Source organism: Coregonus clupeaformis, chromosome 20 (assembly GCF_020615455.1).
Source record: "Coregonus clupeaformis isolate EN_2021a chromosome 20, ASM2061545v1, whole genome shotgun sequence".
In the NCBI taxonomy this organism is placed as follows: domain Eukaryota; kingdom Metazoa; phylum Chordata; class Actinopteri; order Salmoniformes; family Salmonidae; genus Coregonus; species Coregonus clupeaformis.
Window position 1 is genome coordinate 55,352,157 of NC_059211.1, and position 12,997 is coordinate 55,365,153.

Sequence of the window (12,997 nt, forward strand, 5' to 3'; positions counted from 1 at the left end):
AATAAAGCACTGGTATATCAACTTCTACTTCACGTTCATTGTTTTATGATGGAGGGATGCTATTTGAATGACCACGTGTGTATGAACCTAATCAGCAGTCTAATCCCACGATAGCTGTAATCTGATAGATAACACAGTAGCACTCTGTTCACTCCCCACCGCGCCGAGATAAATAGCGCTAGTAATCTCATTTACCCCTTCATCTCGTCAATTCTCCCGTTACTTCAGTTTCCATCGTGCTCCTTCCGTACCCCCCCGCAAGTGTCCCAAATGGCACCCTATTCCCTATATAGTGCACTACTTTTGACCAGGACCTATAGCCTTAAGTTTAGCCCTTGATCATGACTCTCAGTTGCATTACATTACACATAAGAGTCAATGGACAAAGGCGTTATCTGATACACACCTTTTACAGGGTTAAGGTTAGTGTTCCCACACGGCCGTATTTCCATGTTACAGCGCGTGTTTACGGAAGACAGACGGAAGACCGGAGGGACCACCTGTGCTAATTAGCTATCTAGCATGCTCTGAACATCTGTGTGTAACGGAAGAAGGCCTGCCAGAAACGTGTTGTCACTGGAAAAAATACTGTCGGCTGCAACTGTGATGAAGCTGGTTAACACAGTGTACAGTAAGTGTATATTTAGCATTTAGTGAAATTTATTTTTGCTGTGATATGAAAGTAAAGGGCTTTATGTTTCTCGTTTGAGAATCGAGTCACGTTTCGATGGAGTTTTGGCAGCCAGAGCCAGTCAACCTCTGAAAAAACTAACATAGAACATCCTTGGACCTTAAGGAGTAACAGCAGGCTCCTTAAGAGTACATCTTGGACTAGGGTAAGCCTAACCGCATAGGGCCCTGGTCAAAAGTAGTGCACTACATATGGAATAAGGGTGCCATTTGGGACTTGGGGCCCCTGTGTTCAGTGAAGCAGGGGAGCGTGTGGCAGCATGTGTTCAGCCCAGCACAAAGGGAAACGCTCGGCTGTAAGCGGCGGGCCTTTGTTCCTTCAACCTGTCTTTCATTACCCTTTTAGCTCACTGGGCCGCTGTGACCCTCTCCCCTCTGTCCCTCCCTCCCTCACTGGGCCGCTGTGACCCTCTCCCCTCTGTCCCTCCCTCCCTCACTGGGCCGCTGTGACCCTCTCCCCCTCTGTCCCTCCCTCCCTCACTGGGCCGCTGTGACCCTCTCCCCTCTGTCCCTCCCTCACTGGGCCGCTGTGACCCTCTCCCCTCTGTCCCTCCCTCCCTCACTGGGCCGCTGTGACCCTCTCCCCTCTGTCCCTCCCTCACTGGGCCGCTGTGACCCACTCCACACCCTCTCCCCTCTGTCCCTCCCTCACTGGGCCGCTGTGACCCTCTCCCCTCTGTCCCTCCCTCCCTCACTGGGCCGCTGTGACCCTCTCCCCTCTGTCCCTCCCTCCCTCACTGGGCCGCTGTGACCCTCTCCCCTCTGTCCCTCCCTCCCTCACTGGGCCGCTGTGACCCTCTCCCCTCTGTCTCTCCCTCACTGGCCGCTGTGACCCTCTCCCCTCTGTCCCTCCCTCCCTCACTGGGCCGCTGTGACCCTCTCCCCTCTGTCCCTCCCTCCCCCACTGGCCGCTGTGACCCTCTCCCCTCTGTCCCTCCCTCACTGGGCCGCTGTGACCCTCTCCCCTCTGTCCCTCCCTCCCTCACTGGGCCGCTGTGACCCTCTCCCCTCTGTCCCTCTCTCCCTCACTGGGCCGCTGTGACCCTCTCCCCTCCGTCCCTCCCTCACTGGGCCGCTGTGACCCTCTCCCCCTCTGTCCCTCCCTCCCTCACTGGGCCGCTGTGACCCTCTCCCCTCTGTCCCTCCCTCCCTCACTGGGCCGCTGTGACCCTCTCCCCTCCCTCCCTCACTGGGCCGCTGTGACCCTCTCCCCTCTGTCCCTCCCTCCCTCACTGGGCCGCTGTGACCCTCTCCCCTCTGTCCCTCCCTCACTGGGCCACTGTGACCCTCTCCCTCTGTCTCTCCCTCACTGGGCCGCTGTGACCCTCTCCCCTCTGTCCCTCCTTCCCTCACTGGGCCGCTGTGACCCTCTCCCCTCTGTCCCTCCCTCCCTCACTGGGCCGCTGTGACCCTCTCCCCTCTGTCCCTCCCTCACTGGGCCGCTGTGACCCTCTCCCCTCTGTCCCTCCCTCACTGGGCCGCTGTGACCCTCTCCCCTCTGTCCCTCCCTCCCTCACTGGCCGCTGTGACCCTCTCCCCTCTGTCCCTCCCTCACTGGGCCGCTGTGACCCTCTCCCCTCTGTCCCTCCCTCCCTCACTGGGCCGCTGTGACCCTCTCCCCTCTGTCCCTCCCTCCCTCACTGGGCCGCTGTGACCCTCTCCCCTCCCTCCCTCCCTCACTGGGCCGCTGTGACCCTCTCCCCTCTGTCTCTCCCTCACTGGGCCGCTGTGACCCTCTGTCCCTCCCTCCCTCACTGGGCCGCTGTGACCCTCTCCCCTCCGTCCCTCCCTCACTGGGCCGCTGTGACCCTCTCCCCTCTGTCCCTCCTTCCCTCACTGGGCCGCTGTGACCCTCTCCCCTCTGTCCCTCCCTCACTGGGCCGCTGTGACCCTCTCCCCTCTGTCCCTCCCTCACTGGGCCGCTGTGACCCTCTCCCCTCTGTCTCTCCCTCACTGGCCGCTGTGACCCTCTCCCCTCTGTCCCTCCCTCCCTCACTGGGCCGCTGTGACCCTCTCCCCTCTGTCCCTCCCTCCCTCACTGGCCGCTGTGACCCTCTCCCCTCTGTCCCTCCCTCCCTCCCTGGGCCGCTGTGACCCTCTCCCCTCTGTCCCTCCCTCCCTCCCTGGGCCGCTGTGACCCTCTCCCCTCCGTCCCTCCCTCCCTCACTGGGCCGCTGTGACCCTCTCCCCTCTGTCCCTCCCTCCCTCACTGGGCCACTGTGACCCTCTCCCCTCTGTCTCTCCCTCACTGGGCCGCTGTGACCCTCTCCCTTCCCTCCCTCCCTCCCTCCCTATGCCCTGCCTGTTGGCCAGCTGGCTGCCCCCATGGTGTCACTTTCCCCTGGGCTCCTGGCTGGGAGAAGGCTCGGTGTGTGTGTGTTTGTGTGTGTGTGTGTGTGATCAAGTGTGCCTATGTGTGTATTCAAGTGTGCCTGTGTGTGTGTGTGTGTGTGTGTGTGTGTGTGATCAAGTGTGCCTATGTGTGTATTCAAGTGTGCCTGTATGTGTGTGTGTGTGTGTGAGAGCAGGCTAGGTTGTCGTGATCGGGGGAGAGCTAGCCTACCTGTGCAGCACCACAGCCACCCGGCAGAGCCAGAAAGACACCTGACGACAGAGACCAGCCAGAGAGAGACTACCGTAGGCCAGGCGACAGGCGTGGGCCAACTGTCAGAGCCAGAGTAGGAGATAGACTAGCCATCAGCCAGGTGTGGATGTATGATGGTGCTGCACCGGGTGATCCAGGCAGCCCGGGCAGGCGATCTCTCAGCCCTGAGGAAGCTCTCCTCCTCTGGGTGCCTCACGGTCTCAGCCTCCATCACAGACGCCCAGGGGGCCGGCCCGGTGCACCACGCCGCGCGATGCGGCCGCTTGGAATGCCTGCGCTACCTGGTGGTGGAGGTGGGGCTGGCGGCCGATGCCCGGGCCCTGAACAGAGCCACACCCGCCCACGACGCTGCCGCCACTGGCCACGCCCGGGAACTGCAGTGGCTGGTGAACCAAGGGGGCTGCAACATAGAGGTGAGTCTGGTTGAGACACTGAGGGTGGACCAGAGAGTTACATCATAGAGGTGAGCCTGGTTGAGACACTGAGGGTAGACCAGAGAGTTACATCATAGAGGTGATTATGGTTGAGACACTGAGGGTGGACCAGAGAGTTACATCATAGAGGTGAGCCTGGTTGAGACACTGAGGGGACTGGAGAGAGGTGGAGATAAGTGGGTGTAGTTGTTGCCCTCATACATGAATGTAAAGTCCCATGGCGTCTAGCCAGCAGCCATGTATCAGGACAAGGATTACACGGAGCAGCGTAAACAGCAGTTTACATGAGTCCATGGTACCTGGACTTCCCAGGGGTCTTGTCTCGTTCGCTGCACATGTTGTGCCTCATGAATGTGATGCTTAACCATCAGACTGTACTGCATGGAAACACTAACCCAAAGTCACATGGCTTCTGACCGGTGGGGTTCTTAATGACCGTGCTCCTAAAATAGAGGGTTACGTTGGGGTTCTTAATGACCGTGCTCCTAAAATAGAGGGTTACGTTGGGGTTCTTAATGACCGTGCTCCTAAAATAGAGGGTTACGTTGGGGTTCTTAATGACCGTGCTCCTAGAATAGAGGGTTACGTTGGGGTTCTTAATGACCGTGCTCCTAGAATAGAGGGTTACGTTGGGGTTCTTAATGACCGTGCTCCTAGAATAGAGGGTTACGTTGGGGTTCTTAATGACCGTGCTCCTAGAATAGAGGGTTACGTTGTGTCAGTTGGCGTTCCAGATGACTGGTCACTATCTGGTGTGTCAGTTGGCGTTCCAGATGACTGGTCACTATCTGGTGTGTCAGTTGGCGTTCCAGATGACTGGTCACTATCTGGTGTGTCAGTTGGCGTTCCAGATGATTGGTCACTATCTGGTGTGTCAGTTGGCGTTCCAGATGACTGGTCACTATCTGGTGTGTCAGTTGGCGTTCCAGGTGACTGGTCACTATCTGGTGTGTCAGTTGGCGTTCCAGATGACTGGTCACTATCTGGTGTGTCAGTTGGCGTTCCAGATGACTGGTCACTATCTGGTGTGTCAGTTGGCGTTCCAGATGACTGGTCACTATCTGGTGTGTCAGTTGGCGTTCCAGATGACTGGTCACTATCTGGTGTGTCAGTTGGCGTTCCAGAGACTGGTCACTATCTGGTGTGTCAGTTGGCGTTCCCAGATGACTGGTCACTATCTGGTGTGTCAGTTGGCGTTCCAGATGACTGGTCACTATCTGGTGTGTCAGTTGGCGTTCCAGACGACTGGTCACTATCTGGTGTGTCAGTTGGCGTTCCAGATGACTGGTCACTATCTGGTGTGTCAGTTGGCGTTCCAGATGACTGGTCACTATCTGGTGTGTCAGTTGGGCGTTCCAGATGACTGGTCACTATCTGGTGTGTCAGTTGGCGTTCCAGATGACTGGTCACTATCTGGTGTGTCAGTTGGCGTTCCAGATGACTGGTCACTATCTGGTGTGTCAGTTGGCGTTCCAGATGACTGGTCACTATCTGGTGTGTCAGTTGGCGTTCCAGATGACTGGTCACTATCTGGTGTGTCAGTTGGCGTTCCAGACGACTGGTCACTATCTGGTGTGTCAGTTGGCGTTCCAGACGACTGGTCACTATCTGGTGTGTCAGTTGGCGTTCCAGATGACTGGTCACTATCTGGTGTGTCAGTTGGCGTTCCAGATGACTGGTCACTATCTGGTGTGTCAGTTGGCGTTCCAGATGACTGGTCACTATCTCTCTCTCTCTCTCCTCCCCCTTTCTCTCTTCTCTCGCTCTCCTCCCCCTTTCTCTCTTCTCTCTCGCTCTCCTCCCCCTTTCTCTCTTCTCTCTCTCTCCTCCCCCTTCTCTCTTCTCTCTCTCTCCTCCCCCTTCTCTCTTCTCTCTCTCTCCTCCCCCTTCTCTCTTCTCTCTCTCTCCTCCCCCTTTCTCTCTCTCTCTCTCCTCCCCCTTTCTCTCTCTCTCTCTCCTCCCCCTTCTCTCTTCTCTCTCTCTCCTCCCCCTTTCTCTCTCTCTCTCTCCTCCCCCTTCTCTCTTCTCTCTCTCTCCTCCCCCTTCTCTCTTCTCTCTCTCTCCTCCCCCTTCTCTCTTTTCTCTCTCTCCTCCCCCTTTCTCTCTTCTCTCTCTCTCCCCCTTTCTCTCTTCTCTCTCTCCTCCCCCTTCTCTCTTCTCTCTCTCCTCCCCCTTTCTCTCTTCTCTCTCTCTCTCCTCCCCCTTCTCTCTTCTCTCTCTCTCTCCTCCCCCTTTCTCTCTTCTCTCTCTCTCTCCTCCCCCTTTCTCTCTTCTCTCTCTTTCCTCCCCCTTTCTCTCTTCTCTCTCTCTCTCCTCCCCCTTTCTCTCTTCTCTCTCTCTCTCCTCCCCCTTTTTCTCTTCTCTCTCTCCTCCCCCTTTCTCTCTTCTCTCTCTCTCCTCCCCTTTCTCTCTTCTCTCTCTCCTCCCCCTTTCTCTCTTCTCTCTCTCTCTCCTCCCCCTTTCTCTCTTCTCTCTCTCTCCTCCCCCTTTCTCTCTTCCCTCTCTCTCCCGTCTCGCTCTCCCTCCCTCCCTCTCCCTGCTAAAAATCTTTTCGTTAACAGTAGTGTGTAAGTCAACCCCCCCTCATAGGTTCTATTTCAGTTCTTTCTCACCCTAACTCAAACCGGCCCGTCTCAACATCACCGACCTCTTGATCTCATTTAAATACAGCTGCTCCAAGTTAAAGAACACGTTCAGAGTCCCTGGTTATTGTTCAGACAAAGTGATAACATTATTCTTGGTTGGTGGTCTCTCCCGTAGAGGGGACCTGTATTGCTCCAGCCTATTGTGCTTCACAACGGGAGGTGAAAAGGGCAAGAAGATGTTTAAATCATTCATTAACATTCCCTTACATGATTGAAGATGTATTAATCTGATTATGCTGTCCTCAACTGGGTGGGAGTAAGTGATCTGTAAGCTTTAGGGTTTGATAGATGTTCATGTGCCAATAGGGGTGTTCAGACAGTTGACCCCTAGGATTATGTTCTTGTGATGATGTCATAATATGATTGGCTTCTTGGATGGATTTTCATAACATGTCTTTGTGCTCTGTGTTGATACAGTAGAACCATTATGAATAGATCTCTGGGTCTGTTTTGTTTTCTAGCCGTAATATATTACAGTATGCAGACATATCTATGGTTGTGTGTGTAAATGTGCAAGGTAAATCAATCCTTAAAATAATTTGGTAACACTGTACTTAAAACCTGCAGGTATAATGCATTATGATGCCGTTATAACACATTCATAAGACTGTCATGATAATGTATGTCTTCTAATCATCTCATCCGGACTTAATCCAAGCTATTGATTTGTGTCTCTCTCTCTGGTTGTTTGTAGGACCAGGATGCAGCCGGGGCGACAGCGCTCCATCTCGCAGCCCGGTTCGGACGGGTAGAGGTCGTCCATTGGCTGCTGTTGGTTGGGGGCGTGGCCGAGGAGACGACAGACTGTGGGGCAGTCCCCGCCCATTACGCTGCTGCCAAGGGAGACCTTACCTGTCTGAAACTACTGGTCCACCAAGCACCTGGGTAGGACCAAAGATGAACAACATGTATGGATAGGACTGCTGCCTCTACACGTCTATCCAGTCAATGTGTTGATGGTTGATTGTTGTCACTGCTTGTCTTACAGTGGTCATAGTGTAGAATATAGTCCTCATTGTCCTACAGTGGTCATAGTGTAGAATATAGTCCTCATTGTCCTACAGTGGTCATAGTGGAGAATATAGTCCTCATTGTCCTAGTGGTCATAGTGGAGAGTATAGTCCTCATTGTTCTACAGTGGTCATAGTGGAGAATATAGTCCTCATTGTCCTACAGTGGTCATAGTGGAGAATATAGTCCTCATTGTCCCACAGTGGTCATAGTGGAGAATATAGTCCTCATTGTCCTACAGTGGTCATAGTGGAGAATATAGTCCTCATTGTCCTACAGTGGTCATAGTGTAGAATATAGTCCTCATTGTCCTAGTGGTCATAGTGGAGAATATAGTCCTCATTGTCCTAGTGGTCATAGTGGAGAATATAGTCCTCATTGTCCTACAGTGGTCATAGTGGAGAATATAGTCCTCATTGTCCTAGTGGTCATAGTGGAGAATATAGTCCTCATTGTCCTACAGTGGTCATAGTGGAGAATATAGTCCTCATTGTCCCACAGTGGTCATAGTGGAGAATATAGTCCTCATTGTCCTACAGTGGTCATAGTGGAGAATATAGTCCTCATTGTCCTACAGTGGTCATAGTGTAGAATATAGTCCTCATTGTCCTACAGTGGTCATAGTGGAGAATATAGTCCTCATTGTCCCACAGTGGTCATAGTGAAGAATATAGTCCTCATTGTCCTACAGTGGTCATAGTGGAGAATATAGTCCTCATTGTCCCACAGTGGTCATAGTGTAGAATATAGTCCTCATTGTCCTACAGTGGTCATAGTGGAGAATATAGTCCTCATTGTCCTACAGTGGTCATAGTGGAGAATATAGTCCTCATTGTCCCACAGTGGTCATAGTGGAGAATATAGTACTCATTGTCCCACAGTGGTCATAGTGGAGAATATAGTCCTCATTGTCCTACAGTGGTCATAGTGGAGAATATAGTCCTCATTGTCCCACAGTGGTCATAGTGGAGAATATAGTCCTCATTGTCCTACAGTGGTCATAGTGAAGAATATAGTCCTCATTGTCCTACAGTGGTCATAGTGAAGAATATAGTCCTCATTGTCCTACAGTGGTCATAGTGGAGAATATAGTCCTCATTGTCCTACAGTGGTCATAGTGGAGAATATAGTCCTCATTGTCCGACAGTGGTCATAGTGGAGAATATAGTCCTCATTGTCCTACAGTGGTCATAGTGGAGAATATAGTCCTCATTGTCCTACAGTGGTCATAGTGTAGAATATAGTCCTCATTGTCCTACAGTGGTCATAGTGGAGAATATAGTCCTCATTGTCCTACAGTGGTCATAGTGGAGAATATAGTCCTCATTGTCCTACAGTGGTCATAGTGGAGAATATAGTCCTCATTGTCCTACAGTGGTCATAGTGGAGAATATAGTCCTCATTGTCCTACAGTGGTCATAGTGGAGAATATAGTCCTCATTGTCCTACAGTGGTCATAGTGGAGAATATAGTCCTCATTGTCCTACAGTGGTCATAGTGGAGAATATAGTCCTCATTGTCCTACAGTGGTCATAGTGGAGAATATAGTCCTCATTGTCATACAGTGGTCATAGTGGAGAATATAGTCCTCATTGTCCTACAGTGGTCATAGTGGAGAATATAGTCCTCATTGTCCTACAGTGGTCATAGTGGAGAATATAGTCCTCATTGTCCCACAGTGGTCATAGTGGAGAATATAGTCCTCATTGTCCTACAGTGGTCATAGTGGAGAATATAGTCCTCATTGTCCTACAGTGGTCATAGTGGAGAATATAGTCCTCATTGTCCTACAGTGGTCATAGTGGAGAATATAGTCCTCATTGTCCTACAGTGGTCATAGTGGAGAGTATAGTCCTCATTGTCCTACAGTGGTCATAGTGGAGAATATAGTCCTCATTGTCCTACAGTGGTCATAGTGGAGAATATAGTCCTCATTGTCCTACAGTGGTCATAGTGGAGAGTATAGTCCTCATTGTCCTACAGTGGTCATAGTGGAGAATATAGTCCTCATTGTCCTACAGTGGTCATAGTGGAGAGTATAGTCCTCATTGTCCTACAGTGGTCATAGTGTATTTGTTGATTGAACAGGAAGTAGTGGTGGTAAGACATGATGAACCCTAACCTTAAGTTGACCCAGAGAGGTAACCACAGGGTATCCCATGACTCCTCTCACTCTGCCCCGCTGACATGTGATCGCCAGGGCATGGGACACACACACGACCCATCCAGGTCAGCCACCTCGAAACCCCACAGAGATTCACACACGATGGGTGATGGCTCCATGGCAACCATGCCACTCTACTTTGTTTCATTCAGGGGGTTAGGTTAGGTTAGAGCCAGGTTAGGGTAGGTTAAGGCCGGGCCAGGTTAGGTTAAGGCCGGGCCAGGTTAGGTTAAGGCCAGTTTAGGTTAGGTTAAGGCCAAGTTAGGGCCAGGTTAGGTTAGGTTAGGTTAAGGCCAGGTCAGGTTAGGTTAAGGCCAGGTCAGGTTAAGGCCAGGTCAGGCTAGGTTAAGGCCAGGTTAGGTTAAGGCCAAGTTAGGGCCAGGTTAGGTTAAGGTTAGGTTAGGTTAGGTTAAGGCTAGGTCAAGTTAGGTTAAGGCCAGGTCAGGTTAAGTTAAGGCCAGGTCAAGTTAGGTTAGGTTAGGGCCAGGTTAGGTTAAGGTTAGGTTAGGTTAAGGCCAAGTTAGGGCCAGGTTAGGTTAGGTTAAGGCCAGGTTAGGTTAAGGCCAGGTCAGGTTAGGTTAAGGCCAGGTTAGGTTAAGGCCTTGTTAGGTTAAGGCCAGGTTAGGGTTAACCTGGCCGTAACCTAGCCTGGCCTTAACCTATCCTAACCTGGCCTTAACCTAACCTGGCCCTAACCTAACCTAACCTGACCTTTTAACCTAATGTTAACATTACTGTATAACTGTAGATTTTATAATGTATTATCTGCCCACTAACATTACTGTGTAACTGGAGTTGTATAATGTACATTCTGGTGTCATCTTCACGATGCCTCCCTGTGTGTTTCTTCCACCAGGTGTGTGAACCGTCAGACCGGAATCGGTGCCACCCCTCTGTACCTGGCGTGTCAGGAGGGCCACCTGCATGTAGTGGAGTACCTGGTGAAGGACTGCAGGTCGGACGTACACCTCAGGGCCCACGATGGCATGACCGGCCTGCACGCTGCTGCACACATGGGTCACCATGCCCTGGTGGTCTGGCTGGTAAGTGGACCGCATGCCACATGTCCTAGGTAAGCCCAGATTCATGTCTGAATCACATGTCCTAGGTAAGCCCAGATTCATGTCTGAATCACATGTCCTAGGTAAGCCCAGATTCATGTCTGAATCACATGTCCTAGGTAAGCCCAGATTCATGTCTGAATCACATGTCCAAGGTAAGCACAGATTCATGTCTGAATCACATGTCCAAGGTAAGCCCAGTTGTCATGTCTGAATCACATGTCCTTGGTAAGCCCAGATTCATGTCTGAATCACATGTCCGAGGTAAGCCCAGATTCATGTCTGAATCACATGTCCAAGGTAAGCCCAGTTGTCATGTCTGAATCACATGTCCAAGGTAAGCCCAGATTCATGTCTGAATCACATGTCCTAGGTAAGCCCAGATTCATGTCTGAATCACATGTCCTAGGTAAGCCCAGATTCATGTCTGAATCACATGTCCTAGGTAAGCCCAGATTCATGTCTGAATCACATGTCCTAGGTAAGCCCAGATTCATGTCTGAATCACATGTCCTAGGTAAGCCCAGATTCATGTCTGAATCACATGTCCTAGGTAAGCCCAGATTCATGTCTGAATCACATGTCCTAGGTAAGCCCAGATTCATGTCTGAATCACATGTCCTAGGTAATTCCAGATTCATGTCTGAATCACATGTCCAAGGTAAGCCCAGATTCATGTCTGAATCACATGTCCTAGGTAAGCCCAGATTCATGTCTGAATCACATGTCCTAGGTAAGCCCAGATTCATGTCTGAATCACATGTCCTAGGTAAGCCCAGATTCATGTCTGAATCACATGTCCAAGGTAAGCCCAGATTCATGTCTGAATCACATGTCCTAGGTAAGCCCAGATTCATGTCTGAATCACATGTCCAAGGTAAGCCCAGATTCATGTCTGAATCACATGTCCAAGGTAAGCCCAGATTCATGTCTGAATCACATGTCCTAGGTAAGCCCAGATTCATGTCTGAATCACATGTCCGAGGTAAGCCCAGATTCATGTCTGAATCACATGTCCTAGGTAAGCCCAGATTCATGTCTGAATCACATGTCCGAGGTAAGCCCAGATTCATGTCTGAATCACATGTCCTAGGTAAGCCCAGATTCATGTCTGAATCACATGTCCTAGGTAAGCCCAGATTCATGTCTGAATCACATGTCCTAGGTAAGCCCAGATTCATGTCTGAATCATATGTCCAAGGTAAGCCCAGATTCATGTCTGAATCACATGTCCAAGGTAAGCCCAGATTCATGTCTGAATCACATGTCCTAGGTAAGCCCAGATTCATGTCTGAATCACATGTCCTAGGTAAGACCAGATTCATGTCTGAATCACATGTCCTAGGTAAGCCCAGATTCATGTCTGAATCACGTCCTTGGTAAGCCCAGATTCATGTCTGAATCACATGTCCTAGGTAAGCCCAGATTCATGTCTGAATCACATGTCCTAGGTAAGCCCAGATTCATGTCTGAATCACGTCCTGGGTAAGCCCAGATTCATGTCTGAATCACATGTCCTAGGTAAGCCCAGATTCATGTCTGAATCACATGTCCTAGGTAAGCCCAGATTCATGTCTGAATCACATGTCCTAGGTAAGACCAGTTTCATGTCTGAATCACATGTTCAAGGTAAGCCCAGATTCATGTCTGAATCATATGTCCAAGGTAAGCCCATATTCATGTCTGAATCACATGTCCTAGGTAAGCCCAGATTCATGTCTGAATCACGTCCTTGGTAAGCCCAGATTCATGTCTGAATCACATGTCCTAGGTAAGACCAGATTCATGTCTGAATCACATGTCCTAGGTAAGCCCAGATTCATGTCTGAATCACATGTCCTAGGTAAGCCCAGATTCATGTCTGAATCACATGTCCAAGGTAAGCCCAGATTCATGTCTGAATCACATGTCCTAGGTAAGCCCAGATTCATGTCTGAATCACATGTCCGAGGTAAGCCCAGATTAATGTCTGAATCACATGTCCTAGGTAAGCCCAGATTCATGTCTGAATCACATGTCCGAGGTAAGCCCAGATTCATGTCTGAATCACATGTCCTAGGTAAGCCCAGATTCATGTCTGAATCACATGTCCTAGGTAAGCCCAGATTCATGTCTGAATCACATGTCCTAGGTAAGCCCAGATTCATGTCTGAATCATATGTCCAAGGTAAGCCCAGATTCATGTCTGAATCACATGTCCAAGGTAAGCCCAGATTCATGTCTGAATCACATGTCCTAGGTAAGCCCAGATTCATGTCTGAATCACGTCCTTGGTAAGCCCAGATTCATGTCTGAATCACATGTCCTAGGTAAGACCAGATTCATGTCTGAATCACATGTCCTAGGTAAGCCCAGATTCATGTCTGAATCACGTCCTTGGTAAACCC

General features: G+C 50.8%; 1 protein-coding gene across 1 annotated transcript in view; it reads left to right on the top strand.

Annotated features, from left to right (window-relative positions):
• The first annotated feature begins 3,408 nt into the window (after window positions 1-3,408).
• The window catches only part of LOC121551742 (espin-like protein), a 51,899-nt gene continuing 42,310 nt past the window's right edge, over window positions 3,409-12,997 (top strand). Inside the window, exons 1-3 of the mRNA XM_045205829.1 lie at window positions 3,409-3,708; window positions 7,069-7,259; window positions 10,406-10,592. Coding sequence (XP_045061764.1) covers window positions 3,409-3,708; window positions 7,069-7,259; window positions 10,406-10,592 — 678 coding nt within the window. The remainder of the gene's footprint in view (window positions 3,709-7,068; window positions 7,260-10,405; window positions 10,593-12,997) is intronic.